Raw genomic sequence first — 21938 nt, 5'->3', positions numbered from 1 at the left:
GTATCAATTGGCCAAACTCATGGATCTTCATTGCATTCTTAACATGCATAATTTCTGTTTGGTTTCATTTTTCTAAAATTTGCTCTCATTTTTTTACATGCTAAATCTATATTTCCTTGATTATTTGTGTTCTTTATTATTATATTATTTTTTTACCTCCTCTTCCTGTGCTGTTTTGCCCTTTCATTTAATCTGTGTTAATACAATTTTCTGCCATTCTCAGCTTTTGTGTTTTTATACTTACCATATTTATCTATCAGTTCCAATGCATTTTTCACTATCCAAGTTTTTCTATTATTTGCTAACTTTCTACCTGATGTGTCCTCTACTGTGTAGTTACTTGTTATTTTAAATCTTTCATTTGTTTTCTAATGAATATACTTTTTAGGAATTTCTATTTGTTGAGGTTACATTCAAGATTTATTCATTTTTATATTTCATGTCATTCTCATTTTTAATCTGTCTGTCGTTATAAAGTTTACTTGCTCTCAGTTTTTTCTTTAGTTTCTTAAATTTCAACTTATATATCTCATCTTAATTAAAATTTGGTTAAAAGTCTACTTCTGAGTGAACAGCCAGATAAGTTATAACATATGTTTTACATTTCATAATTTTGTTTCAAAATCTATTAATTGAAGAAGTCTACATATTAACCCTATACTTTAAGACTTGCATATTTACTCTTATCAATTTCAAAAGAATATTTTAATTTCTTTAAAATTTTGAAAGTTTAATTTCCATAATAAACAATTTTCTTGCTGTGTTGCTCATACCATATTCTTTTTTTTATATTCTTATTCATTATCTTTCTTCTCGATTTTGGCTTCTCTGAACAATGTAAAATATCTTTCCATGATCTCATTTCCTTTCTTTTTTCACTATTCTTTCATTCTCTTACTGTGAAATTCCATTTGTTCCTCAGTCTACATTCTAGATATTTTCTTTTTCTCTCTCTTCTGGAAACTCTTGAAAAATTTAACATTATTTTTAAATCTACTTCTGCCTTTTATTAGTGCTCTGACATTTTCATTTCCTCCATATCCTTTCTGACATTTTTAAAGAAGTTGTTACTTGTCTTTATGTTATTATTGAGATGTTCAAATATTCTCTTTGTTAGTCTATTGTTATTTATGCAGACCAGGTGTCCATAAAGCATCATTCATCTCTTTTGAATGGTATTGGTTTTTTCCATAAGCAGATATAACTCTTTGTCATGTCTTTTTCTACAACCATTTTATCCCTTTGTAGAATCAAATATTTCCCTTAAAACTTTCCATTTCTTCTAATACCCCTTTCTTGTTTATTGTTAAACACTGAGATGCATACAGAACTTGTGGCTTATTACAGTATTGTAATGTCTGATTTTAATATTGATTGCTATTGATTTTTTAATATATATCTTTTATTATTTAATAAGCTCTCTCCATTTTACTCTCTTTTATTCTGTTTGCTTCTTTGTCTAAACTATTGGCTTTATCATTTTCCTTAAATGTTTACATTTCTTAACCTTATTTATGAACCAAATTTTGTGATCAATCTTGTTGATGTCTTTTTGAAGCTTTTTTTTTATATTTTTAATATTTGCAAACCAGTTCTTTCAAAAATTTCCTTAAGTAGATTGATTTCTTCTATTGCATCATTGGTGTTTTCTGAAAATATAACCAAATCGTCTGGAAAAGCTAAGCAATCAATTTTTTAATTTTCTTTTTTACTCAATTTCAATTCTTATTTTATTCAAACCTTTCTTTTTTATTTGCTTTACCACCCATTCTTAGATTACCTTCTCTAAATAATATCGAATAAGACTGAAGGTAAGCTTCTCCTTGTCTTCTTTCAGTTCATCTATAATTCTGTCATTCTTATCCTTCCATTATGTTCCCCTTGTTTCTTACTCATTTATTACTTATAAAGCTATTTTTGTTAATTATCCTATAAGTACTGACCAAATCTTGTTGTCTTCCCATTGTGTGTCACTGATTGTTGTTATATTTAACTTTAATTATAAACTTTTTGTTATAAATTGCTTTACTCACCAAATTTTATTTTGAATTCTGGCATTCCAATTCCTATTTGGAAAATTTCATAAGCTGTATGTTTTTTACGATGTTCATAAATTTTATTGGGAGACTATAACTTCAAAATATTTTATGCAAGAAAACATTATCATATAATATAAAAAAGAAGAGGAACAATGAATTGATTTTCATGGAAAATAAAGCCATAATTTTTCACTACTTTCTACTGTGAAGGGCTTTAATTTTTTTTGTATATGCCATTTTAACCATAAATTAGTTAATGCTCTCACATCTATTAATAGGGTTCTACACCTTTAAGAATCCTAGATCAGGTTTCTTTAGCATCCTTGATGCTAAGTCAATTCTTACAAAAAAAACTTTGTAAATAATTTTTTAAAAGTGATCTTTAAAATCTCCTATTTTATTTTATTAAAAAACAATTTATATCATTGCCTTTTACTACTGAGCATAGATCTAAGACTTTTTTACCTATATCATTGTGTATTTTTTGGAACTTGGCAAAAAAAAACATTCAATCACCATTTGTTAATATGTTGATGCTCCAAGACTCTTTCTTTCAGTTCATCTAAAATTCTAGGTTATTCTTATCCTTCCATTATATTTTCCCACAGGTAAAAGTGAAAAGTTACATACAATTAAACCAAAACTATTGCATTCTAAGCACTAATTTGTGAATACATTTTAAATGTATGATAGTAGAAGTTAAGAAATGTGGAATTTATCACTATCTTGTTGGTAAAAACATTGCTACTTTTCATTTTTTTTTAGTTGGGAAGAGAAAAATAAAAAGGCCTGCAGATAAACCTGAATCACAGTTTTTACCAGTATAATAAAATAATGGATTAAAAATTCAAATAAAAGAAACTGTTAATTAAACTCTTATTTTTTTTAGTGAGAAGTAGAAATGAGTCAGACTGACAGCAATTGCAATATTTGAGTCAAGAAATTGTTGTTAAAAGACCTTATGTGTCTGTTTAAAAAGATAAATGAAATTGTTCATTACAAAATCATTTTGTGTATGTAAGGGATCCTGAAAGGTGAGATGTATATCTCGCTACTGATCACACTGAAGCATAAATCTATGGTCATTAAAATATTGGTCTACATGATTTATATTTATAAGCACCAAACATTGATCTGGCACTTATTTTTGTAATTCAATTTGAGTTTTTGAGGGAGCTCCAAAAGATGAGATACTTCTTCGGTTAGGATTAAATATACATAGACATAATAAAAGCTTAATACTGTCAATGAGCATTGGATTTTTGAGATAATTCCTATGAAAAAACACAGATTGAATTTTTGGCAAATGATGCAAAGGATAAACTGTAATTCTCAACAGACAATGGAGTTTCTTATTAATAAGCTAAGATTAAAATATTAATATAAAATTTATATTAGAAAAAAATAAATATAAGAGTACATTAAAGTGATTTTTTTCAATAATTTTTTTTAATCTAATGGTGAATCAAGAAATTATAGATTTTTATTCCTTTCTATTATTGTTCATAAATATAAATGATATAAAATAAAGGATATGAATATAAAAAAGTTTCATTTTCAAAATTCTTTTTATCAGAATTTTGAAGTGGTTGGGCTAATTGTTTAGTATATAATACTTGATAATTGTTGTTTTATATTAAATATGTATTTTTCTATAATTTAGTGTTTAAATTTGTAATATGTAGATCCTGCTGAATAGGGGATATATTTAACTTGGTTTAATATACTAGATTTTGTTAGTACTATACTATTTATATTCTTTTCTTGTTTTATTAATGTTTTATGCTAATAAAATCCTTTATTAGTGCTCATGGAAGACTACCTCCATGTAATTTAACGTACTTTGTCCTTCAGCAGCATTAACAGTGGTAGCAGTTTATAACATGTTCATGTTATATTGTTTTATTATAATGTTCATCTTTACATAGTATTACAATCATTCCTTGAAATAATAGTACTAAACAGTTAAGTAATTCTTTTCTTACTTACAATTGCAAGTAGTTCCAGAGTTTCTGTATCTTCACCAAATTTTGCAGTCATTGTGAATCTTGAAAGGTGCACCATTAAAAAGATTAAAATGGTTAACTTTGTAATTAATGACTCCATTATATTTCATTTAAAAGAATATATAAAGAATATTAACAATCACGACATGGATGCTACAAATAAGATAACAAAATTTTTTTTTTAGTGCTATAAAAAATATTTATGTCATTATTTTCATCAGAAAGTAAACAAATAATTATAACTACGGTATTAAAAATAAGTAAATAATTAAGGTATTAAAATATTTGTAAAAGTCAAGGATATTTTAAATAACCTCTTAATATTATTAACTTTTTATGGGTGTAAATGCTTTGATGTAACCTTTGTTATATACTTACTTGTACCCCTTTTTATACTTATTGTAGTTCATTTATTACTGATTAACAACTGTAATATAATTTTTAAGTTTAAAAATTACAAATATCATAAGGTAAGTACTAATATTAAGGGTAAGTACTATTATTTACTTTCTTTCCGATAATATTTTCATTAATTTTTTATGCTTGACTTTTCAAACAAAATGATTCCAGTAGCAATGGTGTAATTAGTTCATAAATTGTTGATCTTTTCTATCACGTATGTTGATTGCAATTGGAGGATTTTATCTAATACCTTTTATCTATCTAATACTACTTACTAATTTGATTATTTTTAATGAAACAGAAGAAACAAAAAACATAATTTAATAAAAAGAATCAGAAGTACAAATAATGGAAAGAAAATTGAAAAATTCAGTTACTAATAAATGGTAAGTAACTGCAAACCCTCTCTTTCCATATTGAGTGGGTGGGATTACATGCATGAATGCTTTTTTGGCATTTAGTTCTTGTTTCCTACCACATTTTGGTGCGGTAGAAAATTGACAACACCGATATTCAATGCAAAGGATTTAAAAAAAATTAAAGATAAGATCCTTAAACAGTAACATGCTTACTAATAAAGTAACCACCACTTAAATCCTTTTATATTTAGAATATAATATATTATTATACATTTAGACAGATTAACAGTATTATTATACATTAAAGAGATAATATATTTCAAATATATGAATACATTATAATTAATTACATTTTGAGATATACCTTATGAATTCAAAAAATGAACTAACTCTGCACTTGACCAGAAGGATCACACAAAATCTGTGGTGACATTGTCTAAAGCAGTTGTAATCAGAGTTGTAGATTTTAAAATTACAGTTGAAAATGTAAAAGTAAACATGAAGGTATACTGTTATTTATTTACAAGACTGTAATGGAATTCACCACACCGATATACGATGTGAAGAGTATGGTAATGGAAATGAACTCAAATACTTATAAGGTGTTATTACTTCTAGTAGATTTTTTAACCTTCATTTACCAATTGAGGGGTAATGTTTATTTAAACAATTAAGGTTTATATATACGGTTATTAAATGATCATCATATGGAGTTGTTACTGACAAATAAATTTTTCAACATACATTTTAAATAGTGTACTAATGACCTGGGAAAATAAAGACTATGACTTTCACATGATGAACTTGAAAAGTACATGCAAAAATCTAAACCAGAACAACTAAATTTGTACCATTGTAGAAAACACATCAACTGGAAAATTGTGATCATTAAATTAAAAAAAAAAAATAATAATACAGCTGCAATTCTATTGTGGCTTGTTTCATTTTTATTTGAATTTAATGATCCAAAACAAACTAAGATTTTATAATTAAACTGATTTAAAACTAAACATAACCAATATTTTATTTGTAAAATTTGACTAAAAATATGATTAAATATTTATAGAAAATTAACAGACAATCTGATTATATGACAATACAATTTTAACTACTCAATTTTAAAACAGAAGATTAAAATTTAATTTTTCAAACAAGCTTGTATTTGAAATTACTAAATTTAAGTACAATGACTGTGTGGCCTTCTAATGAAATGTTATACTCCTAAAAACATGAGAGCTAAAAACCCAAAAGAATAATACCTACTTTGAACAAAAGTAATTCAGAAACTAGATAGCAGATTAGATGTGAGTATATCTAAATTGCTCTTTACATGAAAGCATTTCCCATGCTTTTAATAAAATATGAATTTATCTAAATCTTTTTTAAACAGTTCGATCATATTTATGTCCTATAAGGATATTATGAAATATTAATTACATAACTCAAGATTTTATTTTAAATTTTTGTTAAGTGTGCAAATTTATGATTTAAAAAAAAAAAATATTAGTCTCCTTTTTATAAATACACGCTTTTCAACCTAATCTAATAGAAAACGTTCCAAAACAAATGAAAAATATTTTAGCCCCTTCACAGTGTATATATTTTACTTATAAGAGAAAAGAGTATATTTTTTCTGAAAATTTTATTGATAGTTCATATCTTTTCTTTGATTTCCAATCAGTGGCTTAAAATCCAATATTAATAGTTAAAAATATACATTCTTCTATTGTATATTGAATCCAAAAAAATTAAAGTGAAATTGTAAATCGTACGGTAAGAGTCTCGCAGATATCATTTTTTCCGCTCAAAAAACAAAAATTTCTGTAATATAAATAAAACTGTTTTTTAACAAAATGATACTGATATCAAAAAAGGTAAGATACTACATTTCTATTATCAAAATCTGTTATTAATTTAGAATTTTGTTTAAAAATAAATACATGTTAAATATATGTAACAGACAATAGATATTCAAAAATAGATAATAAACAATGTTTCAGAAATCCATATAATAAGCAAAAATTAGAAAAATTTGTTATAAAATTCTTACCGGCCTGATTTTATTAAACAATGAAACCTTTACGAATCGAAGATCCGTGATGTAATATTGAACTTATTACTTTGCAAGTGTAACCCTTGATTTTTATCGTATTCGTGGACACATTTTTTATATTATTATTAAATGAACTTTTTTTTTCCCCATCAATTGAAAAAATTTCAATTGAATAGTTCTAATTGTAGAATAAACATTTTACCAATGGAATTTATTTCTGTTTTATGTAACAAATCTTTGTTGCCACATTTGCAACACTTTCCTACCGTTCGTGGGTTTTTTGTGTTTTATTAGCAGCTATAATCTCTTATAAACTAATATTTTTCTTTTTTAATGAAGTGATGGGAATTAAAAAAAAATGTTTCATCTTCATTACTTTTATTTACATAAGAACATTTACTATTAAAACAAGCTGTAGTATATTTTCTTTTAAATTTTATTATTTCAAATACACTATCAAGTTTTTGTACGCTACCTAGTACTATCACGTACTGCTAGCTAGCGGCACGATTCGTAAACCCACCTTTTTGAGGAAAAAGTGACATATTCCAGTCCCGCGGTTCATCAAATGGAAGAAATAAACGTTGTCTAACAAAATTCGAAGTATTTTTAAAAGTATTCTTTATTACAAATGTAATTGAACTCAAATATAATGTTTTTATGAGAATTGTAAACATAGTTCGTTGACTTCGCCGTTCCGTTCAGTTCTGAGGACTCTTACCGGCGAAGTTGTAGCGAACTTCTTGATTTCATTCATTGATACAAATCGTTAATTAGCTGAACTCAGTATGAAGTAAAAGAAAATTTAGAAATAGAAAATATATTCTATTCAGAGAATTTTAGAATTCATGACGTTTTTTGATTTTTATTTGAGTATAATTTCAAGTATGATTTTCAAAATGCTATTCAAGTTAGTAAATTTACATTATAAAAAATCCAAAATTAACTCTGGTAATTAATAATAAAAAAATCCATAAAACAATAAATAAAACTAAAAAGCAAGTTTTAGCAATTTCAAAAATTATTCTGATAATAAGTTTATAAAAATATTGTATGATAATTTTAATGAAGAAAAAAATAATATTTTAATAGTCTATTTGAATTTAACAAGAAAAATATTAAAAATACATGCTAGCTTACAATATATTTTTATAATCAAGAATGCAGTATGATGTTACTTACTGGGATGGAACATAAAAAATATAATTAAACTAGTACACAAGAGACTTCTTAAGTAGAAAATAAAATGAAGTAACATTATCTTCAGAAGGTCAAATAACCTTCAAATATTCCAAAACTATTATTTAATATTAAAAAAAAATTAAATACAAATTATATGCAATGCAGAGGCAAGAATTTTCTATACGCTAGGGTTGAATAAAAAATTGTTTAGAAAATCTTAAATTACCTAGGTTCAAAAATATTTATTAAGTTAAATATTAGAAAAAATAAAAATACAACTGATGAGATTTTTTTGCTAGAGAATTGAAAAGTAGATGTTATTAATTGAAAATATTATGAAAAATTTCAAGATTAGACTAACTGCCAAGAGTTAATAATTTAATTATTCATAATAAACATTAAACCTATATGGCATTCTTTAAATTAACATATATATTTGACATTATCTTTTGTAATGTATTACTATATGAAGAAATCAACTGTTGTGCCTCTAATTGTTAATTTTATGGATTGAACTAAGTTATTTTTATCTAATAATAGTTTACAACTGTTTTGTATAAAATAAGACTGTTTTGAATATTTATCAAAATTTGTACTTTATAAATAGGACATAAAACAATGCAAACAATCAAATATACTGTAAATTAATGTAACATAACATATGTATGTATTTTTAATTAGTATGGTCTATATTTGAATTTATAATTTCATTATCTTTAAACACTAACACAAAATATATCATTCAAAAAATATGTGGAATAAAAAAACTCAAATCTAATTTACTCGTATATTAACTTTTGAATCTTTGATCTTGTAACACTAGTGTTATGATTAACATTTATTATATCTTAATGATATTATATAAAATAATATAAACTAATCAGCATATTCCACCAATTTTATTTATACTTTTAACATTTCATGTCTCAACTGAAAGAATTTCATGTTCTCTCTCTTTTTTCTCTTTAATCTATTCAGATTAAAAATAAATATGGTAGGAATTAGTGAGGTGAAATATAAAGAACTAAAATATGCAAGAATTTTGCATGTCTTTCAGCAGCAGAAGTTGGAGGATAATTAACACAAAATCAAAAAGATGGGAATGCAGGAGTAGGAATAATAATAAAAAATAAATAATAATAATAATAATAATAATAAGAAGAAGAAGAAGAAGAAGAAGAAGGAGAAGAAGAAAATGAGATAATAATTTACTGTTATAATAAATACAAAAAAAAACTTACTTTAGATAAGGTTGACTCAAATTCAAACTTACTTCATTACCACAAATTTATGTACCAACCTCTTCAGTAGAAGATGAAAATAAAGAAAAAATATATAAGAAGAAATTGATGCTAATCAAATATGTAAAGGGATAATTTAATAATAATGGTAGATTAGAGCGCCATAGCAGAAGGGAAAGTAAATGAGTCAAAGAAATGAAAGAGGAACTAGGCTTTGAAAATTTTTGACAACTACTGATTGCAAACACTCTACTTAAAAAAATTAAAAACCAAGATGGTACACATGTATTAAAAGATACAAAAAGTTATATATGGATTATACAGTGCTTAAACAGAGATTTCAATGCTAAATTATAAAGTGTAAAATGTTCCCAGGAACAGACATTGATACAGCCACAACTTAATGCTGGTTTATGCTTACGTTTAAGAAATTTCAGAAGAAATTAATTAAAATCAAAGAGATAAAAAAAAGGCTAGCTAAAAGAGAATGATGTAAAGTTAAATTTGGGATAAATTATAGGTTCAGGTGAAGAAGAAAGTGAATGAGTAATTAATGCAGGAGAGAAAATATTAGGTAAAAAACATGGATAAAAATAATTTCTAAAAATGATGGATAAATATGGTAAGCTTAAAAACAAAAAGGTGATGAGGGTAGAAAATTATTCCTGAACAATCTTTGAATTAATCATTATTAGTTCAGAGGATGAATTAGGATGATGTATATTAATTTAAATGAAGTATAATCTTTTACAGTCTCAGGGTCAACCATTCCTGAGATTTGTGGTTAATTAAAACCCAACCACCAAAGAACACCACAGAACATCCTGACCCTGTAGGGGAAGACACCCTATGTCTCCCCCTCTGTTTTGAGCCCTTATGGGCTTTACTGGAGGTCATCTTTGAAACCTCGGCTTTTGACATATTCCAGTCCACCTCAGCCAGGATGCCACCGATCCGAATCCACGTGTGACATTTCCATCGGTGTACTACTATTTAATGAACTCAAAACAAAATACATTTCACAGTCTTAAGTAAGACTGAAAAGACCTAACTAAACAAAGGAATTGTACTACCTACCCATAGAAGGTAAAAGTGAGTTCAACACACAACACGAAACATAAAAAATATTAGATGGGACAATAACAACACTGTATTATTGAAATAAAACAAAACAAAGACAAGAACAATAACAAAAAACATTATTTATAAAACAAAACAGAATATAAAAATATAGAATATTATATTAAAATAATGATAATATAATAAAACAGAATATAATAATGCGATGATGAGTTAACCACTAGCTCAGCCCAGTGGGATTTTCAGAGGAGACTCTAAAGTATGATTTGAATTTAATGGAAATCATAATTTAAAAAAAAAATTAAGCACTGAATTAATCAAGATCTCTATGCTAAACACAATTTGGTAATCTTGATCATCATCAAGATTACTACTATGCTGCCATCTGGGAGAATTAGAACTAAGTTTCATGTGTTTGTATGTAAAATTTATAGACTGGAGAAATATCCTTGGATTTTAATAAGAGTGTAATTGTCTCCTTAACAAAGCGACATCAATTTATAAAAAAATATTAATTTGCATGTAAGTTGAAAGCCTATTAAATGAATAACAGTTCAATTTCAGAAATACCAAGGGTAAAGGAGGCCATTCTAGTTCTCAGATTAATTTTAATGAGACGCTTGCAAAAATAAAACTACCTACATTGAATTTGTCATTTTGGAGAATAAATTTGATAGTGTAGAATAGAATAAATGTTTAATATTTAGAGAAAATTTAACTTTAAATGTAGGAAGGAAAGATTCATTTATATTCTTTACAAATATTAGGAAACAGTTTCTTAAGAGTGGAAGATGAAAAAATCCATTCTCAGATTCAGAAAAATTAAGATAACTTGTACAACAAAGAAGAAGAAACTAAGGAAAAATTAGAGAATGGAATAATTGTCCAAAGAGAAAAATGGAATACGAGTTTTTTTTTTTTAAATTATCACTGATTTTCTACCTTTTAAAATTAGATTTCGAAATACGTTTGTATCACAGTTAAACGTATATTTTCTAATTTACAAATTTAGGGCTAATAGATTTGATTTTATATGGCTCAGTAGAAGTACCTTAATATACACGATTTAGATTTATGCATTCCATATCAAGATAAAAATTTAGAAGTTAGTTTGCGGTTAAAATGATTTGCATTGTCATTACTCCTAACAAATGAGGTAGATGATCATTTTTGTGAGTTAATTAATACCAGTCCCCAACAATCAAAACTAGAAGCCTTTTTTGATGTTTTACAAGAAGATTACAATGATGCAGACTGTAATATTCCTCCTGAACAGTGGGCAGCTGTTTCTTCAGTTAGTGAACTTCCATGAACAAATAAATGGTCTTGAAAGTTACCACTGGTACTTAAAAAGTGTAATTTACTGAAAGCGTCCAGCTTCATACGTTGTAGTGGAGAACTTACACAAAATGTAATGAAAGTTATACAATGGACCTAAACCTCTTCCAAAAAAATAAACATACATCTATCAGGAATGTTGGCAGAGTATCAAGAAATTAATTACATGGTGGAAATTCTTTAAAGACAGCTTGTAAGAATTTTTCTGTTTCATAGGTTTTATGGTTTTGATCCTAAATAAAGTCAAAGTTTTTGCTGATGTCCTACAGCCAAAATACCACACCTTCAATACATAACAAATATCAGCAAATTAGTATTTCACTATCAATTGCTACACTGATCATGGTTGTAGAATATTACAGTAAGCTTGTGCGTGTGTATTCCCTATTGCCTACCACACTTCGTCCAAAGATCATCCTACAAATTAGTTTTGTAGGTGTGTACATATACCCCACCAGCTCCTCGCATCTTTTTCATCATGATTTACTGTACAATTAAAATGTTATTTCCTTCCTAATGAAACAACATTTATTTTTACAATTTTAAGAGATTTAGTTGAAACTTATTTCTACACTCCTTGACATTAGTTTTTCATTATAGAATTTACAAATGGAGAACTAACTAATTCAATTACTTAAAACAAATTTACTCAATAGGAAGTAGAAGAACTGAAAGGGAAAAATAAGAGAAAACAATCAAATTAAGTTGAAAGTTTACAGATTGAGAGAAAAAGAGCGGTATATTTTTTCTCATTAATCTATAAATCGACGTTAATTTTAAAGAAGTTCAGCATAAAAAATTTTTAAAATAAAAAAAACGTAATAATAATAAAGTTCCCTTTCTGATATTTCTAGCGATTTTTTTAAACTATCACATTTTTATAGATCTACTACATAAATGCAATAAAAAAATATAAGATTATAATATAAAAAAGTTCATAAAAAAATTAATATTAAATAAATGAATTGTTACCAATTATATGTTGAGAGATAAGAATTGTTGTTTTTTTTTTTTGTAACTGATGTAATGCAGTGATCCCCGTTAATGACTCAAATACATTGTAAAATCATAATGAGAAATGAAAGTAACAGAGTAAGCCAAACGCACGTGCGTGCTTTTTATACCTTTCCACCACTCCTATAAATAAAACTATACAAATGGATAATTACATTGAAATATTATCTAAATATTTTTTTTTTTGTTTTTTTGAAAAATTATTTCACTGTTGTGAAATAAGAAATAAAAAAATATTAATTTAATATTTACAATAAAATACTTCAGATCTATTAGTTTTTGAAAAAAATATTCACTTAATAAAATAAAAATATTGATAAATGGGGGTTTTAATATAATTATACATTTTATTCTCAAGTGGCGCAATAAAGCTTAATTTTATTGCGAACTAAAAAACTTTACTTTATTGCGCCGCTTTTGTTATCTAAAAATTTTTATATTAAATTGTACCTCTTACAACAATATAAAAATTCTCTCAGTATAAAATTAAAAAAAAATAAAACTTTCTTTTAAAACGTGAATTATCTTTCACCACTTATGTATTTCTAAAATACGTATCTGATAATATTTCAATTAAATTTATTAAAAACAGAAACTTTTAAAAATCTAATATTATTACAAATTTTTATTGCTAAATAAAAATTGTAAGAATTTAGTTTTTGATTAATTTAATTAATTATATTTTATTAAGAATTGCACTCAATATAACATTACTTAATAAAGTTACCAAAGGCTATTATGAAAAATGCATAAAGAATTTTTTTTATTATGAAAGAACGGACATCAACAGCTAAAGTCCATTAGCCCAATGGACATTAGTAGCATGTGAAAAAGACGCCATGCCTGACGAGGATTCGGACCCGGGACTCCCGCACGAAATGGCGTGACGCTACCTACATAACCACGGAGTCGACAATATTGAAAATTTAATTGAAAAATAGCTTCAAAGATTTTTTTTTAGGTTATTACAAAGAATGATTTAAAAAAGAAAAATACATGAAATAAAAAAAGGATATCTTATACAAACAATTATATGTATATTACTGAAAAGATGAATTTTATTTATTTATTAATCAACAACAGGCTGACTTCCAGTAAAAGTTACTGTGATTTTTGAAATGAATATTAAAGCGTGTAAAAAAGAAAGCTATGCCTGACTGGGATTGACTTTGGGTCAACCATTGCCTTTTTTTTTAAATATATAAAGGACTAATTTATCATTTCTCCACGAAAACTGGCAAGTACGTAAAATATAAATATATATATATATATATATATATAGAATTGCGTCAACATTAAAGTGTATGACATACTGCTTTTTGAGGTTAATAGAGCAGAATAATAGTGTTGAGAAGAGGGTATATTTTGCTTTATTGCCTAATCTAGTTCAAAATAGTTTGCTTCATTATGATAATAATGTCATGTTATGATAATAATGTTCTGTGTCACCGGCTAATGAAAATGTTTAAAGTTTTGTGTAACTCGCTGTAGAAATTCTAACAAAACAGAAGTATAATTAGTGAAGTAAAGTACTTTGATTTAAGAAACATGTTAAGCAAAATCTGACATACCACTTTATTAGAATGATGAAATTTGTTTTCTTTATTCACAATTCGAAAGAAAAAATAAACACAAAAATAGAATAAAATTATATCATTAGGCAATATTCAAAATACTTGATCGACTGAGGGGTTTTTTATTAATCAACTTATAAAATAAAAGAAATTAATTAAAGTAAATTTTTTAATTAAAGTGAATCGATAAGTCCATTAACCTTTGCAAAATTTTATAAATAAATTTAGTTATATATATTTTAATAGTTTCTTAATTAGTTCATACTTAAAATAATTTTTTAATTTAAATTTCGATAATAAAGACAGTACATCAATGAAATGAAAAAATCTTCCACCTCTTTTCTATTACAAATCGAACACACCGAAGATGTACGAAAAAGTACAAATATTTATTAAAATGTATTAAAAACGCTCTAGCTTTGATGAAAAATTTACTCAATGAGATATGTTGATTATTACAACACATATACTCATTATTAAAATTCATTTCTTTATGCAAGACACTTTTTTTTGAGGTGGAGGAACCCCATTTAGGGCGCCGAAGCAGTGTCGGACTCGCTAACAGGTTCCGCAAACTGTTACAGAAAATGCGTATGTATTCCTGCGCACTACCGAATAAACCTCCGTCCCTGGCGACCCCACCTCCTGGGAAACCGCTAATAAAGCATTACTTCAGGAGGAGGTAAGCGCCCACACACACATTCGGTCTCCACTAGCAAACATTATCCATACCAAACCACTACAAGAATACCTAAAGAGAAAAAAGATTCAGAAAAAACGAATACCTATCACGTACTAAGACGTACCACACACATTTATACATTCATACCAAAATCAAGCCAACACAAGACAAGTGCACCACAATCAAGAAGACATATTTTATCCACCAAAGTACACTAAAAAGTTAATTAAATTTCCACAATCTCACCCAGAGAACACAAAACACACACACACGCACACAATTCAATTACTTATCACTTACCCACGCGACCGTCAGCCATAATCATTGAAAACGTGAGCAACGCCCTCAGGCACCGGGAGTGGAGTGCCCACGGCCTCACCGCACCAAAGGGACCCCCCCTCATGTTCGAGAGGGCCCCCAAGGCACTCAGCAGCAGATCTGTCCAACCCGGCATCCTCCGACGCCTCATTCCCTTGCAGGCCGCGCCAATGCTCCCCGTCTCCTACGAGTTTTTTTCTGTTTTACTGAGTTCTTCTAAAACCTTTCACACCCTGAAGCATTATATGCTGAAAATCCTCAGTCTGAATATGTCCAACCGACCCAGGGTATCCAGCATGCACCTCCGTGCATCTTGGAACCTCGTACAACAGAAAAAGACATGGTATGGAGTTTTCTCCATATCGCAGGTCGGACAGCGGTCTGAATGGTAAAGAGCGAATTATGCAATACACCTGACTGTCTAATATTATTTTGTTTTACTTAAATTCAATTTTGCTTTTAATTGAATGACTGAATGAATAAACCTTTATTTCCCTTGTTAAAAATATAACATGAAAAAGAATTACAATATATAATTAGGAAACATAATACCTGTAAAGGATAACATGTGCGCAGGTATGAGCCACTTTATATACTATTTATAAAAAGGGAATATAAAAATTAAAACTATTTTTAAAATAAATAGTAGTAATGTAAAGTTTCTACGTAAATAAATAAAATTCTTACAAACAAAAACGTAATTGTTAAAGATTGAGATCAATTAAAATTTAAACTTATTATTTCAGAAAAACGACGAAAGAATAAAAAAAAAATAATAATAATACTATAACAAATGAAAACTCGCTCGTGCATTAAAATTCAACATTCTAGATTTAGTAGTATCAAGAAGATTTAAGAATATAAAGATGATGTAAATACTATTTACATTGTTGTATATTTTTATGCTTATAATAACAAATTTACCTATAATAAATTTGCCTTTCTTAGCTTGAATTTAATTAACTCCATTAGGATTTTATATAAATAAAAAAAAAACAAAATATTATAAAGGCGGATTAGAAAATAAAATAATTTTGTACCATTTAGACAGGATGGCAAAAACATGTTTAGAATAGTGTGATTCATACATATTATTTGTCATTAACCACTTACCTTAATTCTAAAGGAATCTTTTGTTCACTCTGCTGTACATAAATTTATCAGGAATAAAATTTATTAGTTAGCAGAAATATATATGAAATATCTTCTATAGACTAATAGATCATTTCGGGGTATTATAAAGGTTATATTAGATGACCTTAGATTTTATGATGAATCATTGGTACTAATGAGATTTATTTTTTTGTTAATATACAAAACAATGCTTTCGACGTAGTTTCTCATTAATTCCGGAAATAGTTCAGCTGTAGGGTAAAGTCTGATACATAAAGTACATATTTTATTTAAAAATAATATTTTGGGTTAACCAATCAATTATACAATTATATTTGCATGAGTATCCAAGATTTCTGTATGATGTGTGTATGAATGTGTATTGGGTCCTTCAGCCAGCTTAGAGAATTCTAAGTGAAACGTAGTGAATTTAATTTATAAGGTTGTATAGTTGATTAGTTAACCCAAGAGATTAATAAAGATAATATTTTTAAGTAAAATATGTCTTGTTATTGTATATATATATATATATTGTAACAAGACCGGTATAACGGACCTGATAATAACAGATTCCTGACAATTAAGAAGAAAGTAGAAAATATAATGTACGGAATCCAGAAAGGGACTAAAAGGAATCATTTTTTTGTAACAGGTCCGTTTAACAATCGTTCTTTGTAATACTGCCCAACAACACACCTACCAGAGATGTTGTTCCATGAGAAAAATTACCAGACCAGGGTAGGAATGTATGGGAAAATGTCTCTGAAGATCATGCTCACGCTTCAACTTGGGTATGGTTCTGAAGGTGAAGAGGATAGGAGTATAAATACTCCAGGGAAGACGAGTTGAGTTCAGTTTTGTGATGAAACGAGTATTACGCAAGGAGGCTAAAGCGACATTGGACAACGTGTGAAGTGACGTCACAAGCATTCTAGTTTGGACAGTACAAGAATAAAGGAAGTTTTTTGTTGAATTACTGTTAGACAATTAAAGAAAGAGATAAAGTGTCAAATTCCTTCATAAAGTATAGGATAGTTTTATTAGATAAAAAGGAAAGGTATTTGCAATTAAAGAATTTTAGACTAATCTTGTCTTTGTGGCAATACAAGATCAGTTGTTAAGTGTAAATATTAGCGGTCATGATAATGTCTTCTGTTAATGGGACTGAATTCTGGTTTTTAATATTTGACTACCTGTAAATAAATCATGACCATACTTTAAATTCTGTTTTTTGGGTAATCATTGCTTATTATTATGGACATTTATTAGTACTATTGTTGTGGGTGTGATTACTGTTATTATTTGTTTAGTATTGTCGTTTATTATTATTATTATTATTAATTTGTCTTATTTTACTTATGTTCTGAAACTAATAACTGTAATTGTATAAACATTCTTAAATTGTTAATCTTTCAACATCCTGATCGAGCCGCGAACACACTCGACAATGTATATATATATATATATATACATACAACGTGGTACTGTTCTTTTATTATTTACAAATATGTAAATAAGTTATTTATATAAATATTTAATTTACGATCAAAAGTCATATACTATAAGTTACTGGCGACCTGCGATTTGACGTTCCATTTTAACTTAACAAAAATTTAAACTAAAAAATCCTTTCGTTTAATGTTTACATTTTACTTAATTTTAATAAAATGTCAACCTTTTCGAGTAATTGTTTTCCTTATTTTTCTTTTTAATGTTTAACTTTGGAAAAACTTGAAAAAATGTTTTTTATAATTTTTAATTTTATTTTTCAAATAGTTTGTGTCAATATATTTAACATAATATTTGTATAACGAAGACTGTGTTTAATTATAAAGTAATTTTTTTACGTTTTACTGGAAATTTAATTAAATAAGAACAGAAGAATTTTCGTTTAATTTATGATTTTTGTACGACTGATTTTACTTGTTTTGACTAGAAATGTTTTTGTAGATTTTTACAGAAAATGCTTTTCTTTTTTAGAATATTTTCTTTTAATTTTCTTAGTACGTAGGACACATTAAATTGCTGTTTACCTCCTTACTTTTAATACAATTGAACATAATTGAAGCTGTTTTATTTCGATTATAAAAAAGTTAAATAGATATATCAAAATGATGGAGTCGAAAATAATAATGTAGTAATACTGTTTATTCAACTGTTTTAATTTACAACAAATATATAAAGAAAATACTTAAGATTTATTACCCCTAAATTACATCAAGTCATCTGTATGTTTACGTCAAATGAAATGCATGTACTCATATTGATTTTGAGATGTACTTACATCGAAACCAATAATTATATGTTTACTTTTGTGTATAAAATTTTTGCATATTTTTCCTTGTTTACTAATTCGTTACGTTTAATTTTAATTTTTAGGAAATGTTATTTTTCTTAGCGTATGAGTATGTATACTATAGTATGTATAATCTCATTTTTTGTAACAATTTGAGTACGTATAAAATCTGTATATTTGTTAGAATATACAGTTCAGAATATAGCTGTGGTTTCAACCACAGCTTCTTTCTGAGTGAAGAAGATAAGTGTTATAGAAGATATTAAACATCATATTTCTTTATAACAAAGTACAGAATGTTTGTTTTCTAATTAAATTTCATTTATTTCCAATCAAAGATGAACATGGATTTTAAAACTTAAAGTATATTATTAACCGCAGAATATATGCATATAATTTTAATTTAAATAAATTAAAAAAATAATAATATTTAAATTTATATATTTTAAAACACATAAAAATACAAATTTGTTCAATTATAATGTTTTTAAAATTACATTTAATGAGTTGAACTGTATGGTTCATTTAACACAATTAGTCATTTCCTGTTCGTCTTTGAAGTATATCGAAGTATATTGTAATGTATACGTATTATAAAGTATATTGTACTTCGTATATCGAAGTATGTTGTTAACATCGTATGAAAATCGTGGGATAAAAATAAAGGTAAAACCCTTTTACTTGAAAATGGGCAAAATAACACGACCGGGTTATTTCTATTATGCTGATATACATTGGAATTTCCAAATAAACATAATTAACGGCAATTTTCATATTCAGCTATTTCATTAAAGCGCTCACACACATACAGTTTTGATAACACTATCACTGGGTTGGTCTGGTGGTGAACTCGACATCGCAAATCAGCTGTTTTCGAAGTCGAGAGTTCTAAGGTTCAAATCCTTGTAAAGGCAGTTCAGTTACTTTTATACGGATTTAAACGCTAGATCTTGTTCTTTGTTGGTTGGGTTTCAATTAACCACACATCTCAGGAATGGTCGCCCCGAAACTGTACGCGTGTCGCGAAAGCCCTACTGTGTTGTCAGCTTTTTTCGACACAAATTACAACATTTTGAAAAGTATTGATTCAATTTATTGGTTTAACTCAAGAAACAAAATTACTTTAGTTATCCTAAAAAAAAATACAAACAAATATTAATTAAATAAGTACTCATGTATAATTTTGTTTGAAACCTTTCTTTAATGATAATTGCTAGAGATCACCAAGAATAATTTATTATCAAAACAATAAATGGTACATTTATTTATTAAATAAATGATGCCTGTGTGAATCAATGCTTTTTTGCTTTCTCACAGTAATTTTACTGTGATCCCCCGTGTAATCGATAAATAAAATTAGCTTATTCATTTCAATAATAATATACTATAAATTTACTAGATAGGAGGAAATGAGATACGTAAAATAAATTATTTTTAAACGTAATCTTTATTTGTACTTATTAATACCACACTGCAACTGCTCATTAATAAGTCGTATTTGCTAAGATTTTAATTTTTTTCTTAATATTTATTTTCGTTAACAGATATCTTCATTATAAATCAATTAAAGTAGATTGCATCATTCTTATCTTTATGATTTTCCTCTCTCTCACTCTCTCTCTCGATCTACTCTTTCCTGCTCTCTTTATTATTTTTTTTTCAAATCTTTTTGTATTTCTTTTTCATTACTGTTTACTAGGTGCAAATTGGAAAATTTCGAAATTTTTTTTTATGTTTTTAATAAATCTTTTGATTAGTTTTGAGATTAGAAGTTATGCCATCATATTTAAATAATTACTCGTATTTCACATATATTAATATGTAGATAACACAATATAGAATATTTTTGAAGAACCGTGTGATTTTGCTATAATTCAATGTAGAATAAAACCACGATTATGCGGTCTGTTACGGCCTTGAAGCATGTATTTTCTTGTTAAGCTATGTGTATCCATTATAGCATTCGTTTCAATTGAAATCCTGTTTCATTTACATTGAATATAAAACGAGAAACAAAATGTATTATTTACCGTCTTCTATTTATTTACATAATATTTTAGGATGGTCTTCAGTAGCTGAAAACCTTATAGCTTTATGTCGTATTTTAATGTGGTAATTCGAATCGTCTTCTAAATTGGTCAATTCTATCTTTCTTGACATGCAAAACGCTTTAAACTCAGTTTCATATCGCTGTTGCTTAAACTTTTGAAATACTGACAACGGCCTTTGTTTAAATAACAGCCTGATTAAGAAACTTACACGCTTGCTGCGTTTGATAGTTAGTTAATCATTTCTGTTAAGATTTGTTCTAACTTCCTGTATGAAACTTTCACGAACTGTTATTTTATTCGATAGTATCGATGTAGCTTATCCTTGTCCCAGTTATTTATAACATTATTTCGAGTTAAAATGTTAAGTGATATTTTATTGTAGCCGTTTTATTTACCTTCATATCTAAAAATCTTTTCTTTTTTTTTAATTTCGTATTTTTTTCTAAGATTTACCTTCTTTGGATTTTTTGAAAGAATTTTGTTTTCATTTTTTTAGATATATCAGTAATTTCTTAGTGATCTTTGTTATATCATTATTTTTAACACCTTTTGAGGGAGTAGTTGAAGGGTATAAAGAAAAATATTGAAGATAATGTACAAAATGAAGAATAAAGGGTACAAGAAGAAAGTTCAGGTCAGAATCAGAAAAAACCGAAAACACTTTTTAGTAAAAAGTTTTTTACGGTGATATAACTAAAAGTTCATTAATTACTAAAATGCCTAAATTATCCTTACATTTTCGGTTTTTGTCCGATAAAGTTAGTAATTAAGTAAGGTAAAGTTGTAAAATAATAGCTAAACAAATTGGTAACAAACATATCTTCCGTTAAAATATTGAAATGAAAAAGGTTTGTTCATCAAGTAAGCTAGGCGATATAAGAAAACAGTTAAATTTAAAATCTTAAATTCTCACTGGATTCAATATTTATCTGGTCAAAAAATCTGTACTGGTTTATAAAATACAATGAAAGAGAACTTATTACAACAAAACTGGAATCCTCGAGCATTTATCAGAAGAAAGAGATGTTTTAAATCAAGAAACATAAATGAAAACAACGTTTTGTTTTCATATTGCATAAATATTTAATTAGACAGCAGTAAACATCCATTTTTACTGTGTATCCCGGCAATACAAACGGGTCATTGAGCAGGTTATTATAGTTACTTAAGATGGTAAATTTTTGGGGTCA

At 26.9% G+C, this 21938-nt stretch overlaps 1 protein-coding gene across 3 annotated transcripts in view; it reads right to left on the bottom strand.

Moving 5' to 3' along the window:
- LOC142327648 (prostatic acid phosphatase-like) overlaps positions 1 to 21938 on the bottom strand; it is a 49826-nt gene that overhangs the window by 20349 nt on the left and 7539 nt on the right. For 2 of the 3 annotated variants that reach the window (XM_075370864.1, XM_075370866.1), the window contains exon 2: positions 4029 to 4198. In XM_075370864.1, coding sequence (XP_075226979.1) covers positions 4029 to 4145 — 117 coding nt within the window. In that variant the 5' untranslated portion in view covers positions 4146 to 4198. Of the gene's footprint in view, positions 1 to 4028; positions 4199 to 12672; positions 12826 to 21938 lie in introns of those variants that run through there. The other variant, XM_075370865.1, reaches the window with a different exon arrangement.

Source organism: Lycorma delicatula, chromosome 7, assembly GCF_047948215.1.
Source record: "Lycorma delicatula isolate Av1 chromosome 7, ASM4794821v1, whole genome shotgun sequence".
Taxonomy (NCBI): Eukaryota; Metazoa; Arthropoda; class Insecta; order Hemiptera; family Fulgoridae; genus Lycorma; species Lycorma delicatula.
This window is presented reverse-complemented; position numbering and strand designations above follow the sequence as displayed.